This window comes from Doryrhamphus excisus, linkage group LG15 (assembly GCF_037039965.1).
Source record: "Doryrhamphus excisus strain RoL-2023G ecotype Guam linkage group LG15, RoL_Dexc_Guam_v1.1, whole genome shotgun sequence".
In the NCBI taxonomy this organism is placed as follows: Eukaryota; Metazoa; Chordata; class Actinopteri; order Syngnathiformes; family Syngnathidae; genus Doryrhamphus; species Doryrhamphus excisus.
In genome coordinates, this window is record NC_136371.1 from 2,736,228 (window position 1) to 2,762,247 (window position 26,020).

The window sequence follows — 26,020 nt, forward strand, 5'->3', positions numbered from 1 at the left end:
AGAAACATACCCAATCTGCAAAACAATGCAGTGTAACATTGCATTTTGCAAACAAGGCTGGGTCTAAAATGGAACCTTGAGGCACACCACAACCAAGACTAGCCAATGTCTGTATTAAAGTGACGCATAGTGACAGAACATGACCTATGATAAATAGGACGGAAACCGCTGGAGAACAGTTCCTTTAAGACAGGGGTCTCAAAAACCCGGCCCGCGGGCCAAATGTGGCCCGCAGGACACTAGTTTGAGGCCCCCGCCTTGATATGAAAGTTTAATGTTAGTGCGGCCCGCGCAAGTTTGATATGGATGCTGTATGGTATCAAACGTAAAATTATTACTTTTGATTAATGTTCATGTTAAAGGTTAAATAACTTAATAGTTATCCTCCTTATCCGTGTGGAAGTGGTATGTTTTTGGCTATTTAAGTTTAAAGGAAATAACCTGAAGGCTACCGTTTAGGTCGCTAGCTCTCTAGTTTGCGAGTTAGCATGTGTCTCAAGACCCTGCAGTTGCGCAATATGTTGTAAATAAAAAAAAGTATAAATGTGACTATAGTCGTGTTTTGTCATGTCATGTAAAACTCACCGCTTCGAAGCTGTAAAGAAATCCATCCATGGATCCATTTTCTATACTGCTTATACCTCGGGTCCAGGGAGCGTGCTGGAGCCTATCCCAGCCAGCTGACTTCAGGCAAGAGGCGGGTTACACCGTAGACTGGTTGCCAAGAAATCCAGTTGCTGAGATTTTAAAAAGTAATTCAACACAAACTATTTGGTCTACCAATTCAATAAGGCCCCTCAATAGTGTCACAAATGGATACGGATTAATTTTCTAATTAATTTTTTCTAATTAATTAATAAAAAAAAAAACACACAGAAAATAGTGAAAATGTACTAAAATTTAATCATTCATAAAAGCCGGGAAAAATCATCTGACAGATACAAGAGGCAATATTTGTGGTGGTTTAGTACACAAATCAGAGGACCCCCTCCCCAGCCACCCACTCCCCAACTGTCTATAAAATACTAATATCCTCAGTCTTATTATGCAAAAACAGAAGTTGAATATATTATGAGAAACAGGCTTGCGGGGTCTCCTCAAAACCAAGTCACTTAGGAAATGTCATACCAAAAGACGTCCATGTAAGTAGGGGGGAGTAACTTATGAAAAATGATCCGTTAGTATATAAATATAAAAAGTCATTTACCGTGCTGTAGGACGTCTAACTTTTAACAGAAGCATGACACTCTTTCTATTGGGCGACATTTCCAGCAGTAGAACCACTGATAAAATGAAGATTGGTCAAGTTCATTGTTATTTTTTTTAAAAAAAGTATTATGATAAAATGTGGGGACTCCTGCCATCTTGCCAGCAGTCGAGTATCTTTTATGATATTGGCATTGTCCAATAGGGGACAGTTACTCATTTAACATTTCTGCATAAAATAAATATATTAATGCATTAATCCTAGGGATTTATTCTGCTATTTGTGAGTCACACAGAAAAAAAAACTATACAAATAAGATTAGATACCAATCAATGACACTTAAATGTATCCTATCGCATTTCTTCTTGAGGGGAGTTTTAGAACTTGATGTAGAGTCAATGTGATGATGGAGGTTGATTTATGCAACTCGGCGCCCAATAGAGTATATCAGTAATTAAAATATACTGTTGTTAACAAGGTATGCCGTCTCAGACCACCATACCTGCCCTTTTAAACTCAAGGAACCGAACTTATTAATGTCCAAGTACGGTTAAAACTAAAATATTAAGCTATAAAACAATACAGTACTCAGTGGGCAGTGGAGCCCTGCACTTGGCTGTAATCAATGTTATTTCAACGCCCACTCACCTGGCCTAGTGCTAGTGTGTGTGGTGTGTGTGGTGTGGGGGGGTTGGTGTTTAGAGAAGTGTGCAACCCTTCTTCTTTTTTGGCTTCTTTTCCGTTGGAGTTTTTCTGTTGATTTGTCTCACCAGATCATAGAAAATCTACAAAGCAACACAAGCAAACATGAAATATGAATAAACGTTTAGTCAAATCGATGCTACAATGCAGCGTGCAAACTTACTTCATTCACATTAATCTTTGATTTCGCCGACGTCTCCAAAAAGGCACAGTTGCTCCACTGACGGGCCAAGTTCTGACCCTGCTCCTTGCCGACCACGCGCTCGTCCTCCAGGTCGCACTTGTTCCCCACCAGGATCATGGGAACCTGGTCAACCGAAAAAGGAATCATCCACAAGTGAGACACTGGCTGTACTCGACAGGGCACACATACCCAGTATAACAACCGCTATGAATTAGTAAAACAATCCCAGCATGCAGCACATCCTTTCACTCTATCCAGAGATAAACCCCAGGCTCACACTGAATCCGCCGGAAGCATTCCACAAGATTTAAATCCCTGTTGTGGGCTCACACTATCTCTGTCGTGTAGCGGCACAATGACACTGGAGCACTCTACCGGAGTCGGTGTGAGTGGCATTTTGCAGCAAGCCGGACTGGATTTAGGCCCGAAGCCTCAACGGATTCAGTGTGAGCCCGGGAAAAGACACAATGCGGCAGAAGGCACTTTCGTCCCTTGCGATGTCTTTACCTCTAAGGTGTCAACTCCGAGAGGAGCCTTAGAAGTAAGCATCGACCGATACATCAGCTGTCCGATATTTGCGTTTTTTCCTTGTATCGATATCGGCTGACACGCGCGTGGGTTCGCCAACGTATTTTTCCACCGCATGATTTACAGTCAGGCATCTGCCGGGGCAGCTTTGTGTAGCCGTTTAAATGTGTGTTTAGGAAAGCTGAATCCTACTGTGTTCAGTGTTTACATTTGTTTAAACATGAGACCTGTAATATTTGTTATCATGGTCATTTTTTCATGTAAATTGGGGGATCAAAAGCAGTATCGACCTAAGCAAAATCGGCCATCGGCTAAGGATGATGGGAAAAAAATCGGTATCGGCATCGGCCCCAAAAAACCATATCGGTCGATCCCTACTTAGAAGTATTGTGGGTTACATATATGATCATGTTTCTTTCAGTGCAACTCGGTGCATCACACTCACATCTTCTGTGTCCTTCACTCGCAGGATCTGCTCTCGGAGGTCCTGCAGGTCATTAAACGTTGACTGTGCTGTGATGGAGTAGACCAGAGCAAAACCTTGGCCGTTCTTCATGTAGAGGTCCCTCATGGCTGTGAATTGCTCCTGTGGCGTAACGAAACCACTCATCAGACATCAGCGGACGATTCCGGGTTCACATCGCAAGCGTGTGTGTGACTGCACTTATTACCGTTCCGGCGGTGTCCAAGATCTCCAGCATGCATTGCTGCCCGTCAACTTCCACTTGCTGCCCGAGAAAAAACAAACAATATTGTGCAAAAGTCTTAAGCCAACATGAGATTTAGAGGTTTATCAATTATGATACATTTGATCAATAATGATATATAACTTGCATATCAATTAGTAGAGAGCAGACTACGGCTGAACAATTAGAAGGTCCCACGTAGGGATGCTCTGATTGATCGGCCACCGATCAGTATCGGCTGATTTCTGTGAAAACTTGACATGTCACAATCCAAATATGTGCACAAAATACTGCAGATATGTGACAAATATGTGATATGATAAACTGTAGACCTAGGGCTGTCCCCTGTGAGCAAAACATCAATTACAGTAATGAGGCTGAAGGAAGTGATGATGTACAGAAATAATAATTAATTTCCGTACGCTGTCTCAGCACACTTATCAACTCAATATATATAACCTGCATTGACCGGCCACAACATTAGGTACACTTGCACAGGATCACAAGAGCGTGTACGGCTGACAGGACGGTGGTAAAATATGACTCCCTTCTCAATATGTTGCAGGATGCACCTTGCAATCTTAACTTGTTATATAAAAACATGGTGCATGTTTTTCAAGACAGCGGGCACGATCGTGCATCAGTCACTGACGGCGTTTTTTTTTTTTTTTGTCTGCTTGTTTCGGGCGGGTTGGCTGGTGATGTAAAGTTAGTTGGAAAACTGCTTGTAATACAGAACGCGGTGCTTTTGAGAAAAAATATTACACATTATTATGTTTATTGCCATATGTCTGCATCACTTACACACGTACACGTAGACCTGAATAATAAACAATACATATACTGCAGCAACTTCTGATCAATCCAAACCAATTTCAGACTTAATGTACAGCTTTAAACCCCACCCGTTTTTTGATTAATCCACACCCTTGTCCGGTTTATGCCCCGCCCACTGAGTACAGTTACGAATACAGATAGTTTAGATGGGTGAACAGATAGTGGTGGACTTGCTCATTCCTGCCAATTAATGTAAACACAACTCAATACAAAGAGTACAGAAAAAACGAGAATAGTCATTTTGGCATAATCCTTCCATCTTTATCTGTGTTCTTATTTACTGCTGACTGCGAAAAAGTCACTTAAACAAGAAAGATAGTAGTGGCCTTTGTAAAGCACTGAAAATGTGAACGAAATATATTGCAGTCTGCCTTAAAAGATGTTATATTTTGACCGTACCTTTCTGTAGGAGTCTTCTATTGTGGGGTCGTACTTCTCCACAAAAATACCTTGCACAAACTGAACTGTCTGGAGAAGACAAAGGCAAACATCAGAATGCCATAGTAAAAAAAAATTAAAATAAAAATGGAACAAGTCAGTTCTCTGTTATGCCTGAAATGTTATTTCTCTTTTCTTTCATGCACAAGAATACTTTTGAGAAAGAGCAACGTCTTACCAGTGCAGATTTTCCCACGCCTCCTGAACCCAGGACCACTAGCTTATACTCACGCATGGTGGGCAGCTTCAGTGGACACCGCAAGGGTCTGTGTGAAAAAAGGACAGAGTTGGTCAGAAGGGTTAGGTTGAAGGTGTTGGGGTTCAGCTGCTATTGTTCAAATGACGATAACACTGTTTCATACTTCATATAAAATTGGGAGCTAAGTAAATTGCTTAGGCGTGTGCTTTTTTTTTTAAAGCCGCGTTCACACTGTAACCTGATAATGATCTTGTTCTTTTCAGCTGCAGAACACATTTCTCCAAAAGCAATGACGGTACACAGCTCTGTCACAAAGCAGATGGTCTTGTCAGTGGACCGTCTGCAACAATGAACATCACAGTTTACATAGCCGCTTAAAATCTTTTTTTTTTTTTAGCAAAAAATAAATAAATAAATAACTCCTTTCCACCCACTTCCATATGAGTCACATTGTCAATGGTCACAGGGCGTTGCCTCGACAGAAAATGTTGAATAGAAGCTGAAGGAAACTTAAGACTCGGTTTTTAACACGAACAAAGCTTGGTTGAAATGCAGAACAGACAGCAAGGTAGCAGTAACTGGCAAGAGATCCTCAAAAGTGGAGCACAGCACTAAGTAGGAGCCAAAAATAACTCATTGTCATTGCAATATAGTGGGGAGAGGTCATGGAGCCAAACCAGAAGCCCGTTTTGCAGAGCACAGTGAAAAAGTATTTTGAAAATACTGACATAATGTACATATTAGAAGGCCACATACTATAAACAAGAACTGTTTGAACATCATTGTTGAACAACCACCTGACAATGAGACTGACTCCGACAATGATGAGTGGGAACCCGACATGTTTGATGGCAAAATTGCACATCTGTTCAATTCAGATCCAGAAGATGAGGACTTTGATGGATTTGTTGAACTGTATTGCTTCCTTTGACTCTTTTTTTTTTTCATACTGCATGTTTTAGCATGCACCTTATATTACGGTGTGCCTTATGTACTGTATGTGTTAAGTACAGAAATAAACTCCTGTAATAAAGCCTGTGCCTTATAATTCGGCGCGGAAAATATGTTAAATAATCGTGGCGGCCCGCCACTGCAAAATTGAAGGCACCACAGCTTCAAAATAAACTTCTGCATATGCTATATAGATTATTATTTCCACAAATATTGACCACATTTTTTTTGAAAAACAATTATTATTAACACCTAAAGGGTTAATAATGAAAAGTGTTTATTGGACCCCCCCATAACACTCCACTATTGGTTGATATTCAAAGCCAATAGCATGTAATTATATCAAGGAGCAAAAAAATATAATCAGATATTTGTGGTATTCATTTGTGATGCAAATGTCAAAGACAGACGATGTACTAACATCTCATTGAGCAGCTCTTTTGAATGTATTGTGTACTGTACTGTGTCATTTGGACCTTTGTCAACATGGAGACAAACAATACAAAAAACCCCACTGTCGGACTCGAGCGACATTTGCAATTCTAACTTGTGACGTATGATGCACCACCAGAAAACCCACAGAGAAAGAGAAGCGCACACGCAAATCCACAAAAGGACCATTGTAACGACTCGACTTGAGTATACATGCAAACAGAAAACACATCAGAGGGTGCACGCATCACCACGACACCCCGACCATTACACAAGAGAAGTGCACCTCCGGTAAAAAAAAAAAAAAAAAGTAGGCATTATATTTAAAATGCAATCCCACATTAAAAACAAACATGTTTGCATATTAGCTCACATAATCAGATAAGCCAGGCCTTGCAAACATCCATGCATGTATTGTTGACAGCGTTGCATATTCATCAATGCCTCCAACGTGTAAACAGCCATCTCACCCCACTGACAAAGAGTGCTGTTTGCACAAAATCAGCGTGGCAAAAACAACGCGCATACACATGGTGTGAACAAATTAACCTACTGTGTAGACAGCAGCTGCAGATGCCAACTCCCTCTACATCTGGGGTGGGGGTGGGTGGGTGGGGGGTGTCAGGAAATCCTTGAGTGTACTGTCAGTGGGCAGGTGCTGAAGGTACTTGAGATCAGCAGACACTGTATATTTTAAAAAAAAGGAGAGAGAAGAAATGTGTTATTTAGGTGCAGCAGTCTGCCTTTTCACTCAAGTAATACATCTGTTGCTGATTTGGTACAACTTCAAAGTAAAGATAATGACCTACTTTTGAAAGTCAGTCTACCAGCTGTTACATAACATTGTTTGCTGAGTCTAAATAGTTTCTAACATAGTGAGATGTTTTTTTTTACAGTATACAAATCCACACAAACCATCTGTCTGGCCCGATGGGAGTACAGCAAGTCGCCCACGGTTTATCAGCCTGGCACTGTAACATTTTTCAGCTTTCAAAAAGTGTCTTATGAGTAGTTAAACTCTAAGTAAAGTTACTTTTTAAAACAAAAAAAAGTATGGCAAAGTATTGTAATGACACGATAACGTTTCCTATTCACGCCAATTTACAGCCAAGCTGTTTTCGAAAAGGAAGGGTGTGGCTATTAGTTTTAAATTTGCCCACCACATAAAATCACCATTAAAATTCGACAGTAAAAACGAAAGCAAAACAAATAAACATCAACTGATAAAGCAGGTGTGGGTGTAAAGTACATATTTTGATTGTTGTTAAAGCACAAGCCTTATGCTAGCAATTTAAGAGGATACTATCTAGACAGGATGTTAGTGTGGAGAGCAGGAAACACTGTGTTGACTAAAATTGATTCATAGAGAAAACAAACTCTCCGCAAAGTTTAATATTAAACTTACATTACTTTACACTAATTTTCAGTTTAAAGTGAGCATTCAGGCGATGTGGTCACTAATCAACAGTTTAGCAACGCCGGGAGCATTAACTTAGCTCTACAGTTAGCAACGTGTTGAACTCCTTTATTAGAGATTAGAAAACTTTATTTATAAACATAATTATTGCTGAAAGGAATAATAATTTATGTTTATAATACAGGGACTAACAACACGGACTGACTTGAACAGCGAACGCACCGATAACTAGTTAATCATTAGCTTTAAGTTAGCACCCACTTCTAGCTTGTATGCTAATACACTTCACCCACAATAATGGCTTCACTACAAGCTCTTCTGAGTTATTTGGGATTCCGGAGTCGACTCGAAAATGTTTGGTAAAAATTAATAGCGTGTCAGACTGTATAGACTGTATCTAGCAAAGCCAAAATTGTACACCGATGCCCCGCAAAGCACTCACCGTGTTCCGCTGTGGTTGCCTGAAATCACACTGTGAATGTAACTAGAAGGGGGCCATTCATTGGCTCAGGCTTAGCCAATCACCTTGGTCCAGGTTCGGGCAACTATTTAAACCTCTCACGGTCACGTTACATTACTCGGATATCTGTGTATGTATAGGGGATCTTTTGGTGACTTTATCTGGCTCTCAGATATTTTTTTAATTATTTTTTTCTTAGTTTAACTGCTCTTTGTTGATATAAAAAATTAAATCTTTGTTAAAAATAACTTTTTGTATGCATTTTCTACCAGTCGTCCATTAAACACATTACAGGTGGCAATAGCTAATGCCAGCTATCCTTCTGTTATTTTCCAGGTCAGACACCAAAACTTGATTATTACTGGATAATGCATTAACCTGTCAGCCACAGTGCTTGTTAATGCATGCTAAAAAAAATAAAAAAAGTTAGCAGATACTGCCCACTATTGGTTGAGTGTGCAATGCTGCAATGTGTGTTTCTGTATGAGCAATGTTGATTTTGTTTTGAACCCTACTCTATACAGTAATGTGTGAGATGTGAACATTTTGGTGTGGTACTAGGGGGACCCACAGTCATCCACCGCACCCCAAACTATGGAGTCCCCAAGGATCAGTCTCGGGCTCATCCTGTTTGCTCGGTACCTGATCATGCTTAGAACAACATTTAGAACGCATGGCATCTCCTATCATTTGTATTACCTCCTTAATAACACAGACTTGGGCCCCTCAAGGATCATGCACATCCTAAAGCCACCAGCCTTGGCGTCATATTTGACACAAGTGATTTTAAGCTTAAGTTGAATGCTTTAAGTCTCGTTTTAAAAACTGGGAAACAGTTAAAAATATAATCCTCACCAGGTCTACTTTCAGATTTTTCAAATGCTGTTCCAAAACTTGGACATTAAAAGGTCCAAGCTAATCTGTTTATTTGGATGTTTGCTTTGTTTTGCCAAATTCTGCACTTCCTCTTCTTCCATTTTTGTGTAAAAATGTATCAGTATTTCTAATTATTCACAGTTTTACATGCAACATACTACCTAAGGGTTAAAACAGACTCCTCCATAGCACAAAATGAATTTATTCCACAATATAAACTATGCCATGTCCACACTGAGCATCCTACACCAAGTTACACGCTGCCACGTGAGCATTCTTTCCCTTTGACCTGCTACGTAAGCTCTCTGTAGCTGGCCCCCATCCGCTTGTGTAACTCTCTGTACATCACACCGTTGCTATGGCACTAACAATTCGATGGAGACCCATTTATGCCAAATTATTGCTGAGATAAATAAACCTATTCTACAAAAACGGGAATAATTATATTAAGATGCATGTACTAAACATTGGATTTAAAAAACAAACAGTGGGATAGAGAGGGAAAAAAAATCTTGATTCCATTCTTATTAAATTTAGCTAAGCATGCAACGAGGCTCCAGAGAAGAAGAAAATAACCCTTGATCAACCTTTACTATACTGGGTGTGTTTGAAGTAAGACTCCTGGCGTCCCATGCAGTACATATCACATCCTGCTGTACTTTTTTTTTTTTCCATTTTGACAGCCACAAACAATCCATAAGAAGAAGTAAATATATATAATATGTATGTAAAAAATACAAAAAAAATAACTAAACAATATAGTTCTGGACAACAAGTGAAAGAGAAGATAGCACCATTGTTACAAAAAGGTTGGACATATGTGGCAGAGTGTGACTAGTGGCACCTCAACAACTGTCGTTTTGGGGGGGAAAAATCTCTTCATTTACTCATGTGTCTGTTGCTCAGTGTACATCGGACACAAACGTAGTCCTCCTTCTCGGCCATCTCAGCTGTGACACCGACGCAGATTTGGTGAAACCACTGGTTGCAGCTGCCGTCACACTGGACCCAGTCCACCTGCGGGAAGGAACACCGACTTTGAGACATTACAGCAAAACTCAGCTCATGTACGGTATATATTTTTTCTTCATATAGTAATTTGCATTTAGACATTATGCCCCCCTGACACCCCTTCTTGAGTGCTTAAGGGATGTCAAGGCTTGGCTGGCCCACAACTTTTTAATGCTTAAAGAGGAGAAGACCGAAGCTATCCTCCTCAACTATAAAGGCCCCCCTATAGACTTCGGCCCCCTCCAAAACAACATTCGTCCCTCAGCCACCAGCCTTGCCGTCATAATAGACAGTGATTTTAAACTCGACAAACAAATGAATGCAGTTATAAAATCTTTATCTAAAATGTAATCTTTTTTATCTTTGCAACACTTTGAGCAAGTCATGCACGCTTTTATTTCATCACTACTGTAATGCACTTTACTCTGGAATTAGCCAAAAGTCCCTCTCCCGCTTACAGTTAGTCCAGAACTCTGCGGCACGGCTTTTAACAGGAACCAAAAAGGGGGAGCACATCACCCCAATTCTGGCCTCCCTACATTGGTTGCCTGTTTACTTTAAGATTGATTTTAAGATTTTATTGTTGGTTTTTAAGGCGTTGAATGAGCTGGCCCCCAAATACATCTCGGACCTCATCCAAATTTACTCTCCAGCGCGGTCACTGAGGTCCGAGGGCCAGCTCCAACTTGTGGTGCTGAAGACGAGACTTATATTGGATAAAGATTGGATTGGATTCTCACCTCATCTCCCTCTGGGAGCTGACACATCTCTGCGGGACACACAGCCATATCTTCATCGGACTCGTCTGACTGTGAGATATCAGACCGCGGTGAGGACAGGTTTGAGGCTGGTCTGCGTTGTAATTGCTTTTTGTTCATCTTCTGTCTTTTGTAAGAGTGCTTTCGGTCCCTCCCCTTGGTATTTACAGCTGCCCTCTCTAAATGCCTCTTTGCTTTCTTCTGTGGTACAAACATAGGTTCCCTCGTGTCACCGAGTGGTGTGTCACCGTCCTAAAAAAAAAAAAAAAAGTAACAGCAAGTTAGCAAACACATATTCTTCTTTATTTAATATTTCATTGGCTAGCTGAATGTGGTACCTGGTGGAGGCTTTTTCCCTGAGAGTTAAATTGTTTATGTTGATCGCAGTTCGAGAGGTCATCTGGCAGTGGAGACGTGCAAGTGTTTGTGTGCTGGCTTGTGGCTCGGTCCAATAAAACACGGTGGAGGGTCTTGACCTCTGGTAATGACACTTGCAGGAGAAGACCTTCCACCATCAGCTCCTCCAGGTCCTGACTCAAGCCTGTCAGACAAACACACATAATGTATAGAATGGATGTTTGACACACACAATAATGGTAAGTAAAATGTGTATACAAAACATGACTCTGACCCTGCAGTGGGATGCATCTCTGCTCAGTATAGAAGACAGTCTGAGCAGGATTTGTCTTGTTCCACTCTGGAGTCAAACAAGGAGCCTGTGAGAAAACGACAAAATAACAAATTGTAATCACTCAAAATGACAACAAATGAAACAAAAAGTGTCACAAGGAGATGACGAGTGACCTGAGTGTTATTGTAAGTGTCAGTGGAGCCAGATGCGCAACGGGTCAAAGTGGGTGGTGATTCTGCTTCGTTTTCCAGTTCAGTCAAATGACAAGACTGGAGAATTTCTTGAGCTTGATGCTGCCAGTTAACTGTCCTCTCCACCAGGTGGTGCAGTGCGTCACCTTCTGGCAGACGAACCTTTAGATTCCTCAGGGAAGAGACAAGTGGGAGAACTTTGTCCAACGAGGGTTTTCTGGATCGCTGACATTGGGGACACAGCCATGGCGGTGTTTCGCTGAGGTCTGATTGGTTCCTGACACACACGCTGTGGAAGGCGTCCCTGCACAGCTCGCACTGCAACATCGCTCCCATGAGTACCTTCTGACAGACGCACACCTTCAAGTCCATGCAGTCTGCAGTAGGAAGGAGTTTGGACTCATTTGCCACTCTGAGATTAGAGATGGCCTCCATCTCCCTGACCCGCAGCTCCTCCAGAGTTGCATACTGAAAATGAAGAGGAAAAGAAATACATATTAACCCTATGAAGATGTCATCAATTATTGAACTTTGTAGAAAACAAGAGAGAAAACGGGAAACCTTTGCTATCAAATGTTAATATGATGTTTGTTACAAATCTGTAAATAACATTTTGAATAAGTTCTCATTTCAAAAAACTTGTGTATGATTAAAAAGCAGGATTAATACCCCATATTACCCATGATATTTGTACAAATGTTTCTTTACGGCTGAGCATGCTGTGGTCTGTTGCTTTGTCAAGGGAATGAGTAACTGCCCCCCCATGTTGCTATTTGTGTGCCGTGTCCTTTCATTCTTAATGCCCATCAATAATGCAGCTGGAGGACTAATTGTTCTATACTTCATTTTCTGCAAATACTTGAACAAAGCAGACAAAGTCGTGAAGAGCGGGCCTCATTGTACTCAAGTTCCCCCATTGTAAGTCTGTGATTATTATTGTTGCTTTTTATAAAGTGATTTTTTTTCATTTTTAACGCACTTATAATGGCTTGTTATGAGAAAGAATACAGCTCAATTATTTTAACTGAGCTTCCCAGCTTTGCATGCTACTTGGGTATTAGACAGAATGTCAGGAAAAACAAAGGTGTTATAAATTGACGATAGAGATGTCCCGATGCGATCATCAGGATCGAGGGCCCATACAAGGTATTTTTCAAGGTCATATAATATCGGCTTCCGCCACAAAGTCTGGCCGATCCGGTTGCCATATCATGTTCAGGGCAAAGGGCTACACACCTATATGCTAGGTGCAGTAATGTGCATTGAAGCTGGTTGACAATCGACTCTCGCCACTCACGATAGCAGAAGAAAAAAAATTGCCTTACCTGCAAGGCTATTTTTCTCAATTTTATAAATAAAATAAAATAGTAATAATAAAAAAGTGAATTTAGCTATATATACGTTTTTGGCACGTTTGCTATGTTTTCCCACCCATACATGTAGTTCAGGCTGCACAGCGTTCGAGTGGTTAGACCTCACAGTTAGGAGACTAGGGTTCAATTCCACCCTCGGCCATCTCTGTGTGGAGTTTGCATGTTCTCCCTGTGCATGCGTGGGTTTTCTCCGGGTACTCCAGTTTCCTCCCACATTCCAAAAACATGCTAGGTTAATTGGCGACTCCAAATTGTCAATAGGTATGAATGTGAGTGTGAATGGTATGTGCCGTGTGATTGGCTGGCGACCAGTCCAGTGTGAACCCCAGCTGGTATAGGCTCCAGCACCCCCCACCCTCCGACCCTAGTGAGGATAAGCTGTAGAAAATGCATGAATGAATGAATGAACATATAGTTCAATACAACTTACAGCAGAGGCCGAATCCTTGGCGTCTGAAAGAGCTTTCTCTACGTCACTGGCAGTGTTGAGTCTCAGAGCTTTCTTCTTACTACTTTTAGGTGATTCCTTCCCTTTCTTGGCCTTCCTCTTGGGACAGCCGTCATTTCCAACCTCACATTTTGGACACAGAACCTGTGATGAAGAACGCAATACTAAGATACCCTGTTTTTTCATGGCTACATTAATCATTTTTGAGAGATTTACCTCAAGCAGGCAATGGTCTGTGTCTTTCTGAAGGAAAACCAAAGCAGCAGATTCTTTCCAGTCTTGTACCTCTGCCATTAAAGACTCCAACCTATCCAAGGGCTCCAGGTGGATTTGAATGGCTTGTCCTCGTAACACCATGTTAGATAAGTTGTCCACCATTAATATGCCGTCGTTAGCCTGGAAAAAAAAAAAAGTGAGTTACACATGCATCAAAATGTAAAGAGTCAAGTATGTCCTGACCTGAAGTTGCTCAGCTTCCTGAAGCCATTCTTGAGCCTTTCTGATCGTGTCTTTCAGGAGAAGGCAATTTGGGAGGTGAGCTGAGATTCCAGACGCCTCCTCAGCAGCAGCACTAAGGGTCTCAATGGAGTGAGGGGGTCTGTTGGGCGGTAAAACATTATATAATTGAAAAAAAAGTGGACAAAATGGTTTGCAAGATCACATTGATCAGGAGAACTGTCGCTACATTGTCTTCCTTCCACACAGGAAATGTATTGTTCAAAGACAAAACACGCTGGAGATTTCGACACCAAAATTGTTATTTTTAAAACTAAGATTTATGTGTATGAAATTTGCCGTCATGAGAGTAAATGTGTTTGCATTTTTTTAATAGAATGAAACTCAGCATGGCGACTATGCATTGCAAAGAACACCACTATTGAAAAATGTAAACTTTAAAGCACTAAGTTAAGATGGAGGGATGCACATTCTTAACAGCCATGCTATTAAAAGCGAATTGTGACACTAAATGCTGAACAGCACGAGTGGAATGAGGGGCGGGAACTAAACATAATGCTCACTTTTTGTTGATGTGGTTGAATATTCTAGCCACAGCTTTTTGCACTAGCTGGAATTACAATGAAGCACAATCAGGAGCACTGATGTGTTATGAAATCATTCAGATACAATAAGTGCCAAGACCCAGACAGAAAGTGAGACATGACTAGGAAAAACAAAGCAAGATATTAAGATTTTGCATAAAGCTACATTAGGAGTTTGGATGTATTTTGCACCTTCGGGAATACATGCTAGAAACACCACGGTGCATCATGTGGTCAGAAGCCTTCACCTGGATTTCAGGAGACTGCTCGCCTTGTCCTCCCAATGCTCTGACACCGTCAAAAGCTCCTGAAGGTGCGCCATGGCCTTTTCCACGGATGAGTGCGGCGCCAGGCCCACACCCTGGTCTATGAGCCTTCGCATGGTTTCCAAAGTCAGCGTTGTAGGCTGGATGCTAGCTTGCTCCACCCCCTCTAGCCAGCGGGCCTGCTCTAGCCTCTCCCTTAAGCGAGGCAGCTCAGGAAGGTCCACGTCAAAGTCAAAGCTGACTTCTAATAGGTTCTGGATCTCGGCAACGCTTGGCATCTTGTCTGCAAGGACCTTCTCGCTGTGTTGCTGGAAGTCTTCGATGCGATTCAAAAGTACCTACAAAACACATAGTGAGCAATACTATGAGAGGAAACTTATAGTAGGTGTATGACCTGCCTCCATGAACATAAGCCTACCTTCAACAAGGGCGCTTGAGGGAGGCTGCAGGAGAGGTTATACAGTTGCCTTACAAATGAACTCAGCTCCTCCACAGTCAGCTGACTGCGAGATTTCCCACTGCCGCACTGATACCTTGGGAAAAGTTTGCAAACATCCTGTTTTACCATACTTGATATAACAAATCTAAAAGCTCCATCTTTTAAATAATATTACCTGGTCTGCCTCTTTCCGTTCAACAGCTGCTGCGCCACAGAGGAGCACTTTTCTGCATCTTGGGTGACGAGACGCAGCCGACGCAGCAGGTCATTGTCGGGGAACAGCTTGGACTCTGATTCAGCGAGAAGAGAGCGAAAGACTGGCAGGCCTGAGGAAAGAAGACATTGGTAATCACAGTCCAACACATTCACGCATAAACTATGTTCTTGTTATTAATCATTTTTAGCGCTTGTGATTCAGGCTGGACAAATGCGTTTTGGCTGGCTTACCTTTTTTCTTTTCCAGTTTAGCCTCCATAGTATCTGACACACGAGAGGCCCATTCATCATACTGTTCAGCACGATGTTGCACAGCATTCATCATGGGTAACAGGTCCTCCAGTGTGTATCTGTAACTACAATAGGAAAAATTAATATTCATTCATTATGTTCATCTTGAACGTGCTGTGGGTCCAGTGGGACTTACTTCAGTGTGTAGTTGCTGACTGGGCAGGAGCAGAGTTGGCTGATGTGGTGCAGACAGACCAGTACTCCCGGGCTACATGTACAGGTGATAGCAGACAGGTAACAGGTAGTACGGCACTTGATGCACTGTCGTTCGTCATCCTGGAGATTATCGTATTTTGCCTCCTGCCACTGGACTACTCCCTGAAAATATGAGGGTCAAATCAGTGGTAAGTGATTATTATTATTATTATTATTGAGGGGCATGTTTGATCAGCAGCTCATGGGGTGTCACGAGATCTCGCAAGAATAAGACGTGAGAAGATATCTTGTTCAGAAACAAAAAATGTCTCAGGGGCACTTGGCCTGGGACGATAAAAAATAAATGAATTAATGACACGACAAATGAATGGGGCCCAAAAGGAGCCACACGGGATCGCCCCCCTCCCAGTAAACGAATCACCTGCAGGGGCAAGCATAAGAGTTCGGTGCATTGCGTTTTCAAAGTATTTTCTTTGGTGGGGAAAGAGCCCATACTTGTGCGAGAGGTTGAGACTTTCCGACTAGATATAGTCGAACTCACCTCGACCCACAGTTTGGGTTCTGGAACCAAAATACTCAAGAGAGGCTGGACCTTATTCTACTCTGTGTCGACCTTTGGGTTGGGGAAATGGGTGCTGGCGGTTCAGAGTACCCGGCCTTCTTGGAGTCCATCAGAGGGGTGATGGAGAGCATCATTCTACTGGGAGACATCAGTGCCCTTGTGGGCTCTGACAGTGTGACCTGGAGGTGATTGTGATTGGGAGAAACGGCCTCCCCGATCTGAACCCGTGCGGTGTGATGTTATTGGACTTCTGTGTGAAACACAGTTTGTCCATAACAAACACCATGTTTGAACATAGAGATGTCCATAAATGCACTTGGACTTTGAAGTTGTATCATCTTTTATCATCTTTGTCCGCATGTTCTGGACACATGGATGAAGAGAGGGGCTGAGCTGTCAACTGAGTAGGACTAGAAGGATTAGATGGTGTGGGAGGATGCCAGACAGACCTGGGAGACCCAAATGTGTAGTGAGGGTGTGCTGGGAACACCTTGGTGGAGGTGGCCGGGGAGCAGGAAGTCTGGGCTTCCCTACTGAGACTGCTGCCCCCGTGACCGGGACTCTGATAAGCGGAGGAGAATGAAATGGAGCAAATGAAACTCAACTGGATCATTTTGCTCCAGTCAATACATTGCCAAGTGCATACATGTCTGATTTCCTCATGATTTCCCGCCTCCAAACAGGCAGGAAGAAAATTCACTTTCAGCCCATTGCCATGTTTGTTACATAGAACAATGACATGCCGAGTGTATTCTTTTGTCAGTCATATAGTTGCTTTATCTCAGTGGGTGGATTGTAATGTAGAGGAAATGAAATTACCGGTAGCAGATCGCAATATATTGTCATTTAATTTTTATATTTTTCATTGTGGTACACCCAATCTTATGTATTGTGTATAAAGTGTCTGGTGACACCCCGAGCAGTTAACTATTGCGACTTTACCATTTTGGTCACTTTTTCCCTCAGTTCTTTCTCTTCCAGGATCATAATACCCATATCCTTGTGGACAGCAGATGCCAGGACCACATCAAGGGTGTCTGCTTTTGATGCCATGTTGCACACCATCTCATCGTGAGAGAAAACATTGTACCGGTGTAACATGCGATAGTGGTCAACACACTGTCTTCCGAGGGGCATCTGGAATTACAGAAAGAGAAGAGAAACGGTTTGCCTGGTTCGTGTTTTTCCATTAAATTTAACTGACAGGTTATATTTCATGAGCAAAAAGCAGTGACAGAAAAAAATGCAGAAAAGTCAGACGGTGAGGCAGCTAGTACTCTGCTGCACCTGATGGGGGCATAAGTGTAAATCTAAGTAAAAAAAACAAAAAAAAAGTCAGTGCCTCACCATCCATGAACCATCCATCTAAATATATTCAAAGGTCTTACCCAGTCAACAGTGCAGAAGTTGACTGCCTCTGCAAAGTTAAAGCCTTGATTGAAGCCACTGTGGTAGGCTCTGGGAAACGTGACGACAAACTCACCAGCACACTGGTTTGTTCTATAAATCTGAAAGAGCAACAAAAAAAAATGAGTGTATTTTTCATGAGGTTAATGTGCTGTGTTAAGAGTTGCACAAACACATACTGGGACACCGTGAGCCATCAGGGTGTTGGGGTTCATGATGGTGACAAGCTGGTGCAACAGGTCGGGCTGAGACTCGAACAGCTCTGGAGCCAGTTTCCTCATCACCCCCTCCAGCTGCTCTGCAGCAAAACCGGGAGCTCCATACCATGTTTTGGGTTCCCCCCTGGGAGCAAATAGAATAAACATTAACCATAAATAAAGTGATGTTACTATAAATGTCATTTTCACATCAATCTTTGCTATCTTTGTACCAGTGCAGGTAGTTGATGGAGTAGCTCCAGTGGTCTTCAATGTGCCAACAAAAGGAGGAGAAGCACATGCCGACATAAAGCCAGGGCAATGTCATTCCGCAGATGTCTGCTGTGACATGTGTGAGTACGGATGGATTCATCATTGCCAAGTTGTTGAGGTTCCACCCGCACTGGAGGTATTTCTGCATGGGACAGACAAATAAACGATTAAAATAACTACACATACCCGTCACATGCAATGCACTCATTTATATGATTTATGTTTTATGTCATGTAAGCTACATGATGAGAAGTGTACCTCATCAGCAGGGGAAACTTTAAACTTTCCGTTAGGAATGGGGAATCCACTCCCAAACTCTTTTGACGCTATATCTGCTCCATATTCAACAGTAACATCCTCCTCAATGGCGCCAACTAAGCGCCAAAACTCCTTTTCCACCAGCTCTGTAGGAACCATCTGCAAGGTACATGAACACAAACAATTACTTTGGGGATTTATATTTCTTTCTTTTGTTATTAATAGCATTCCACTTACATGAACTGGCATATTAAAATAATCTGATTTGAATGCATCTGCCATTTGCCCAAAAGCACGCAGGGTATAGTCTCTGTAGGCCTGCTCAAAGCCAAATGCTTCATGGGGTTTGCTGCATTCCTGCAAGAATAAGAAATGTGTAAAATAAGTACAATTACACACACACACACACACACACACACACAGGTCCCTCGGTTTTCAAAAAAAAATATTGCTAATATGTATGTATATTTTTGTACTCAGTCTCACTTATCGTACGACAAAGTACAAAGTAGTCGGTTTACCCGTTCCATAAACTTGACTGGCCAAACAAAATTACAAAATGTGCTTCTTAGCCTACTCTCAACTCCCACCCAGTCATTGCCCATCAGCTCCGTTGCCTCCTACATTGTCATCAGTGTTCGATGCTGTAGTTCTTTGCTAACTAATACAGTTATTAAGGGGACCTACTATGCTAATTTTTCTGCCCTTTGTATTGAGTTTTTGACTCCTATAAAGCAGTTACACACAATAACACTCACAAAGAGCTTTCTAGATCTTCTAGAATCTGCACCTATTCCAGCTGTATTTCATGGATTTCTGAAACTCTTTTAATTTATTCCGTCTGCGGCCCGCCTCCGGACACAGTCACTCCACTGTGATTGGTCACACTCCCAAGCACTCCGGACTACAGCTGAATCCCCCTTTCTAATTTTGTTGGTGCAGGAGTTTATAATAAATGAATGAAACCTTTGGAGAGCTACTTGAAAACAGTAATGTAGGCACCGCTGGTGCGGTGGAGCTTAGGAGAACCGCGACATGAGGACGCTGAGTCCACCGTGCCTGCCCGAGGAGGAGCACTCATTGTCGGACGCACTTTGTCAGAGGCACCGTTGGAGCCGTGGAGCTCAGAAGCCAGATGTTAGGGTGCCATGTTTAGTGCAGACAACCATAGGCACAATAATAACATAATCATCATCATAATAACAACACAAATTACTGTTGCTGCCATAACCCACGACAAGCTCAAAACTCAACTTTAAACCCTGATGTCACGTCCTGTCCTTCAAATATCTGTCCTCCTGCCACTAAGGCCCCCTAGGAAACATTTAGTTGTTTTCTTTCTTGAATTGAAATTAAATTTTTTCTGATTATATCTACTATAATGTGACTCTGTGGGCGTTTCAGCTCTAACAGTGTTAAAAACCATATTTAGAAGATCATTAACAAGTTTTCTATGACAATATTGCATTTATACAGAATGAATTCTATATCCTACTTCCTACATCCTACCTCTGAAATTCACTAATCACGGTCAGGTCTGGAACCAATTAACCGTGATCACTTTTATGAGTATATGCTGATTAAAACAAAACCCATTTACATCTGACATCAATTATCTTCACCTGAGCCAGGCACTTGGGGCACCTCCAGTCTCCCTTGGGGACGTCATGTAGAGGGGGGATGAGGCAGAAAGTGTGGTAGCTGTCATCACAGCCGTCGCATAGCAAGAGGCGGTCTTCATCCTCCCCGCTGCCACACACCAGACACACGACCAGATCCACCTGGAGGATGCGGTAAAGGCTCCTCATGAATCTGCTGCAGCAGTGTTGCTCATTCATAATGGAATGCTATTTTTTTATCGTTTTTAGATGCCAGATATTCTTTCAGAAGTCACATTCCAATTTGAAGAAAATCATCTTGGCTTGCCGCTAAATTATACATAATTTGGTGCATTTGTGCTGGTCTTTACATTATTCTACAAATAAATATAGAGAGTGGGAATTTGTACTGACTGGGCTTGGAGGAACTGGGGGGATGTATTTCTTGTAGCGTTGCTTGAATTTATCTGCGGCTTCCATTATTTGTTCCTTGCTTTCGATTGGTTCCTGTTTCACAAGAATGGGAATCTCTCGCTCTGCAAGACAGACAGAAACACCAGTGAGAAACTCCAGTAAGCCAGGACCTGTCAAAGGAACCACTACGGTACATGCACTTGTTTTCCGTTGTGTGTTCTGGATCTTCACCTGGTTCGGGCTTGGCAACAAAAGAGCCCATTCTCCTCCTCAAGTTCGGCCGACTGTCACCTGGCTCGCCTGGTTCGATCTTCACACAGATCGACTATTAAAAAAAAATTTGCAACAATGAAATCTGTGTTCAGAGTCTGCAAAACTTGTACATATTACTGAACAATCCCCACCTCCGACTTCATACGCTTTCCTCTGCGAGCGCTGGGGCAAGGCTCCGGGGTCTGCACGGGCGGCCTTAATGCTGGATCCTGCAGAATGAGCTCTTTGCTGTCGACCTGCTCCGAACATTCCACTTTCTCTTTTTCTCTTTCCGCTGGCTGGACTGGCTTTTCAACACACTAAAAACAAACGAGGCAAATCTAATGTTAGAACTATAGTTCGGAACTATTTAGTTCAGTGATTACTAATAGGGCGAAAATGGCTAAAACTGATCTCATATTATTCTATATCAGGGTGTCCAAAATTTGCAGCATTTTCTATTGACCTGCATTCTTAAAAGAAAAAAAATGCCAGCAAAATTTGAAAAAATCAGCAGTAATTTTACAAGAATAAAGTCAAAATATTAAAAAAAAAGTAATAAAGTTCAGAAAATAAAACCTAAATATTATGGGAATAAAGCCATAATTTAAAAGAGGGAAAAAAATTACAAGACGAAAGTTGAAATTGTTAAATAAAATTGAAAAAAACACCAAAAAAAGCAGCTGTAATTCTAAGAGAATAACATCAAAATATTGAATTATATTGAGCTGATTTATATATACCACGGTATAAAAAGGTTTGGGCACCCCTGGTAATTTTCCAGATTTTCCTTCATAAATCACTGACTGTTTGATCAGTTAAATATATCATAAAGCAGAACAACACAGCGATAGATGAGAAGTGAAATGAAGGTCGTGTTGATTTACAAAATATCACAGTCACTCTTGCATCCTTCCATTATTATTATTATTATTATTCAGTATACTGCCCTCGGTGGAAAAGATTTGGACACTATCCTACACATCATCAAGCTTCCTTTGGAGAACAAAAGGTATTGGATTATTGTGGAACTTTCTGCAACAATGTAATTCGGCAGAAAGGTCAAAAGTAGGATGTGGTTATGGTGCAACTTGATCAGAAAGCACAGAAACAAAAGAAGCAACATGCTAACCTATAAGAGGACAAAATTAAGCCTAGGCAGGAAGGAAAATGCAGAGAAATTTATTTGCGTCTCTAATATATAGAGATAGAAGATATTTATATTTACATTGATGTATAATTTTCTAAATATATGGTTTACCTACTGGGTAAAATAAAAAAGTGCATATAAAAGTGACATACAATGTACTCTATAATCCAGCCACCGATGAACATGCATCTTGTTAATTGCAAACCATCTTGATTATGACACAAACATACCTTTTCAAGCTCAGGATCAGCCTCCAAACGCATCAGTTTGGAAGCTGCCTCTGGTGCCTGAAGCAAGAGAGAGCTTATGTAATTAAACAATTTAGAGCAAGGGTGGACAAACTACGGCCCAGAGGCCACATGCGGCCCGCCAAATGTTTTAATCCGGCTCGTCAGTTGCTTCCAAAATAGTTACAACTTTTAACATACAGGCTTGCAACATGAGTCAATCTGAGACAACCTTTTGATGGCTTTAGTAGCTTTTGGCAGGCATTGATCCAGACAACTACCTCACCCATGGTGACCCCAAACAAACAAGTCAACAAATATGTGACCCACAACTTGACCTACCTGTTTGTGGAGTGAAAAAGAAAGGACATTCGCACGCGTTTTAGCGTTCATAATTCATATTGTATATCACACATTCTTTATTCAACCACATTCTGGATGTCCTATTCAGTAAAAAAATATAAATAAATAATGCTACGGATTCAAAGTATCTCCTGCTTATTCCTTGACGACTTCTTCCACCGCGGTAGCTTGTTAGCTTCAACTTAGCCTCGGGGCTTCTGCTCCGCCCCTCCTCCCTCCTGCATGCAAACATGAGGGAGATACAGCGCAAATCCAGTCTATATCGATATCAACGTCATGCTTGGTTTTGATATCGTGTGTAAATTAAATATCAATATTTTTTAAGTGTCAATATATCGCGCAGCACTAGATGATTGTATGATACTTTTACAGATAAAATAAGACAAAATGAGGACTTTTACAGTTTAAAATGATAAGTGTAAAATAGTGGGTGTGTATCAAATCTTTAGTCCGCCCCCCACCCCCGGCCAATTTTGTTAACTCAATGCGGCCCCGAGTTAAAAAGTTTGCCCACCCCTGAATTAGTGTGACCTGCCCCAGGAGGTGACATGGCGCCAATCCTTGCATGATCTCTCTTGCAGGATAATACATATAATAATAACTGAGGCATAATTAATGATTAGGCATCAGATAAAATCAAAAGGGTAAAACTGAATAAAATAGCACACCAACATTAAAACAAGTTTTGCATATGCAGTATAAAGTAGCTACAGTATGTTTCATAAGGAATAAAATATGCTTTTAGCGTTTGACTTACCAGCAGGTTTGCGCCACTCTGAAAGAGATTGTAGGGGTAGAGCGTTTTCTCATAATGACCTCGCAAGTGCGAGCCAACTGCTTTACCGGGGGCGAAACCCATCTGCATCGCAATCTTGGTCCATCGTCTGTCCCGACAAACAATGTCGAATCCGCCTTCCTCTCCTACCAGCTGGTTATGACAACCACGGTGAGGTCAGTGAGGCAATTAAAACAGCACTGCGAGGCCTGCGAGTTATGTCGCTTACCTTATTTAGCTGGTATAAATCCAAAATCTTCCTGTCCACGTGGGGAATCTTCAGTGCACATCCCTGCAAATCCCAGAATTTGGCAATCTGGTCCAAAAAATTGAGCTTGACTCTGGTCTGAGCCTGGGAGGACATGGAGGCAAACATATCGGGTCATTTTTAAACTATTTAACCTAAACAAGGGAAATGCCTCTACGAGCTAAGGCTGTCATTTACCAACCAAAACATGTTATGGTTATTAATTTTCAATGTAAATAAACAACTAGATCATTATTCTCCATTGCATCCTCAAATAAACTATAAACAATTATATTTTCTACCGCTTATCCTCACAAAAGTTGCGGCCATGCTGGAGCCTATCCCAGCTGTCTTGGGGCGAGAAGCGACCAGCCAATCACAGGGCACATATAGACAAACAAACATTCACACTCACATTCATACCTATGGACAATTTGGAGGTGCCAATTAACCTAGCATGAACTCAGGTCTTATAGCTGTGTGGACTGTGTGCTAACCACTAGGTCACCGTGCAGCTTGACCTGCAACAGTTCTGCAACATATACACACTCACCTCTAGTTCATTGAGTCTCTGAATGCGAGGAACAAAATGAAGTCTGTCAATATCACAAGCAAATGGAGGCTGCCAACCCTAAAGAGCAACAGAAGCATAACAGCACATCAGCCTTTTGTCTGGGAGTGTACATAAAAGGGCATTTTTTTATATTTTAGTATTTATCTTCATGGTACTGTACATCCAGGGGTTTTCATCTTTCCTTAAAAATTCTAAACTCAAGTTGGGTATGTAATCAACTAAACACTAAGTAAGGCCTCTTGACAAGTGGGGGAACACTGTGATTTTGTTGGGTTTTGTAAGCACATAAATATGATCTGATCCATCACACGGCTGAGTTTGTTCAATAAAGATGATCGGTCACAAAAGGGGAGGCCCCAAGTTTTTGTTATGAGTCAGTAGCCTACATCCCCCACTGGCATACAAAATGGCCAGATGGAAGACTCAGTCAGTAGGCCAGCTTTACCACAAAGCCAACATGGAGGACAACACCCAACAAACAAGCTTGTGCATTTGGCAACTGCTCGTTTTCATGCAATCATAATGTCATCCAAAACAAAATTGTTATGTTATATAAAGTAGTTACAACTCAATTCTGAAAAAGAACAATATATATATATATATAATATATTTTTAAACAATATTAGTGAATGTGATTACATAAGATGGTTTACTTGTTATGCTGCCATTAGAACATAACAAACAACATAAACTATCCAATTAATGGACATTATCCTGAAGAATAGATACACAGCCACTGTTGTTCACTTTATAATAAGACAATTGACAAGTGATGGATCACACGCTGACCACGTCCGTGATGGTGTTCAGTAAATAACCTAGAAAGACATACGGGTCCAAATGGTGGCACAGTATATCTATTTTATAATTACGTCCCACACCGAAGCAGGATGGCTTCCGCATAGCCGCCGATGGCAACTCGGTGTGCTGTGCTACAACATCATCATGACAGGTTGGTTGGTTGGGAGCTGCTAGCTAGCATTAGCTTGCTAGCTTAAAGACTCAGTGGCCGCACCGCCGATGTTTTTGTCACCACACGGCGATTAAAAACAAACACAACCTAAAAACACGCCTGTAATATTTATTTAATGTCTACAGTCGCTTAAAGCAGGCTTCTGACTGCGCTTTTGATACCGAATGAGAGGCAGCTAGCATCGGCAGCACAAAGAATGAACCTAGCCTTTCATCCGCCATGTTGAACAGTCCCTTTAAATCCCACAGTGGTCGCTCCATCTCCGAGCCTTAATGCAGCATCCGCATCCGAGCGACCTTTTAACTTCCGCGAGGAAACTCACCTGAGGCGGCCGGACTTTGCAAATGCCCGTTTTCTCAGCGATGGGACGGATCTTATTGATGAAGGCATACGGGTCAGCAAATTCTTCCCAGCTGGGTTCGAACACCGGGCACTCCGGAGGAGGCTTGAACTCGTCCGACCGAGCCTGGCTCATCATTTCGGACCGACCCCGGTTGCTCCGACAGCACAGGTCGCGTCGTCCAAACGGCGTGTTCGGTGTTTTGTGTGCGTGTGTGCGCGCGCAGGTATGTGTTTATTTCGTTATGTACTGACAGGCCGCGGTGGCAGCTAATCGACATCAACACGAGATGAAGCAGCTGACACACACATCCACGCGCTGTGGAGAGAATGTTCCAAGGCACTGAGCACGTCCGCTCAAAAAAATAGACACCAAACAGTTGCTCTTAATGCATCCATGGCTTGACAATCGACTCGAGGTTTGCACTTTAAACAACTTTATATAAACGTTAAACAACTTTAAATATTGCGTGTTGTATTTTAACTCACTAATGTGCACACAACAGAGTTTAGTTGTAGTTTTTGTAACTATGGACCTATAATCAGTTTAACCCTTTCACAGCCTCAAAAATTAATTAAAATATGAATTAATCTCAGGACAAATGTGTGTATTTTCCGTTTGTTATGCATTATCTCCAAATGTTTCAATTGAAGAGTATGACACCAACATGTCT

The 26,020-nt window shown here is 41.8% G+C and overlaps 2 protein-coding genes across 3 annotated transcripts; both read right to left on the bottom strand.

Annotated features, from left to right (window-relative positions):
* Positions 1-1,330: 1,330 nt before the first annotated feature.
* Positions 1,331-8,134, bottom strand: rap1aa (RAP1A, member of RAS oncogene family a). The gene is made up of 8 exons (XM_058051388.2): positions 8,024-8,134; positions 6,718-6,848; positions 4,761-4,848; positions 4,544-4,612; positions 3,293-3,349; positions 3,067-3,207; positions 2,073-2,216; positions 1,331-1,992 (listed from the first exon to the last, which is right to left on the bottom strand). The coding sequence occupies exons 3-8, from the start codon at positions 4,815-4,817 to the stop codon at positions 1,906-1,908; spliced, it is 555 nt and encodes a 184-aa protein (XP_057907371.1). The 5' UTR covers positions 4,818-4,848; positions 6,718-6,848; positions 8,024-8,134; the 3' UTR covers positions 1,331-1,905.
* Positions 8,135-9,103: 969 nt separating this feature from the next.
* kdm5bb (lysine demethylase 5Bb) lies at positions 9,104-25,670 on the bottom strand. Of its 2 annotated transcripts, XM_058051368.2 has the most exons (28): positions 25,330-25,670; positions 24,014-24,091; positions 23,443-23,565; positions 23,196-23,366; positions 22,079-22,135; positions 20,851-21,018; positions 20,678-20,771; positions 20,447-20,568; positions 20,057-20,215; positions 18,672-18,791; positions 18,435-18,593; positions 18,137-18,318; positions 17,886-18,048; positions 17,688-17,807; positions 17,242-17,436; positions 15,718-15,899; positions 15,522-15,646; positions 15,250-15,400; positions 15,054-15,168; positions 14,618-14,973; positions 13,789-13,927; positions 13,546-13,725; positions 13,312-13,473; positions 11,491-11,976; positions 11,318-11,402; positions 11,025-11,227; positions 10,669-10,938; positions 9,104-9,934 (listed from the first exon to the last, which is right to left on the bottom strand). In XM_058051368.2, exons 1-28 carry the CDS (start codon positions 25,483-25,485, stop codon positions 9,797-9,799), a joined length of 4,659 nt encoding a protein of 1,552 aa, XP_057907351.2. In that variant the 5' UTR covers positions 25,486-25,670; the 3' UTR covers positions 9,104-9,796. The 2 variants fall into 2 exon arrangements, with proteins under 2 accessions (XP_057907351.2, XP_057907352.2); XM_058051369.2 differs by lacking the exon at positions 22,079-22,135.
* Positions 25,671-26,020: the final 350 nt, after the last annotated feature.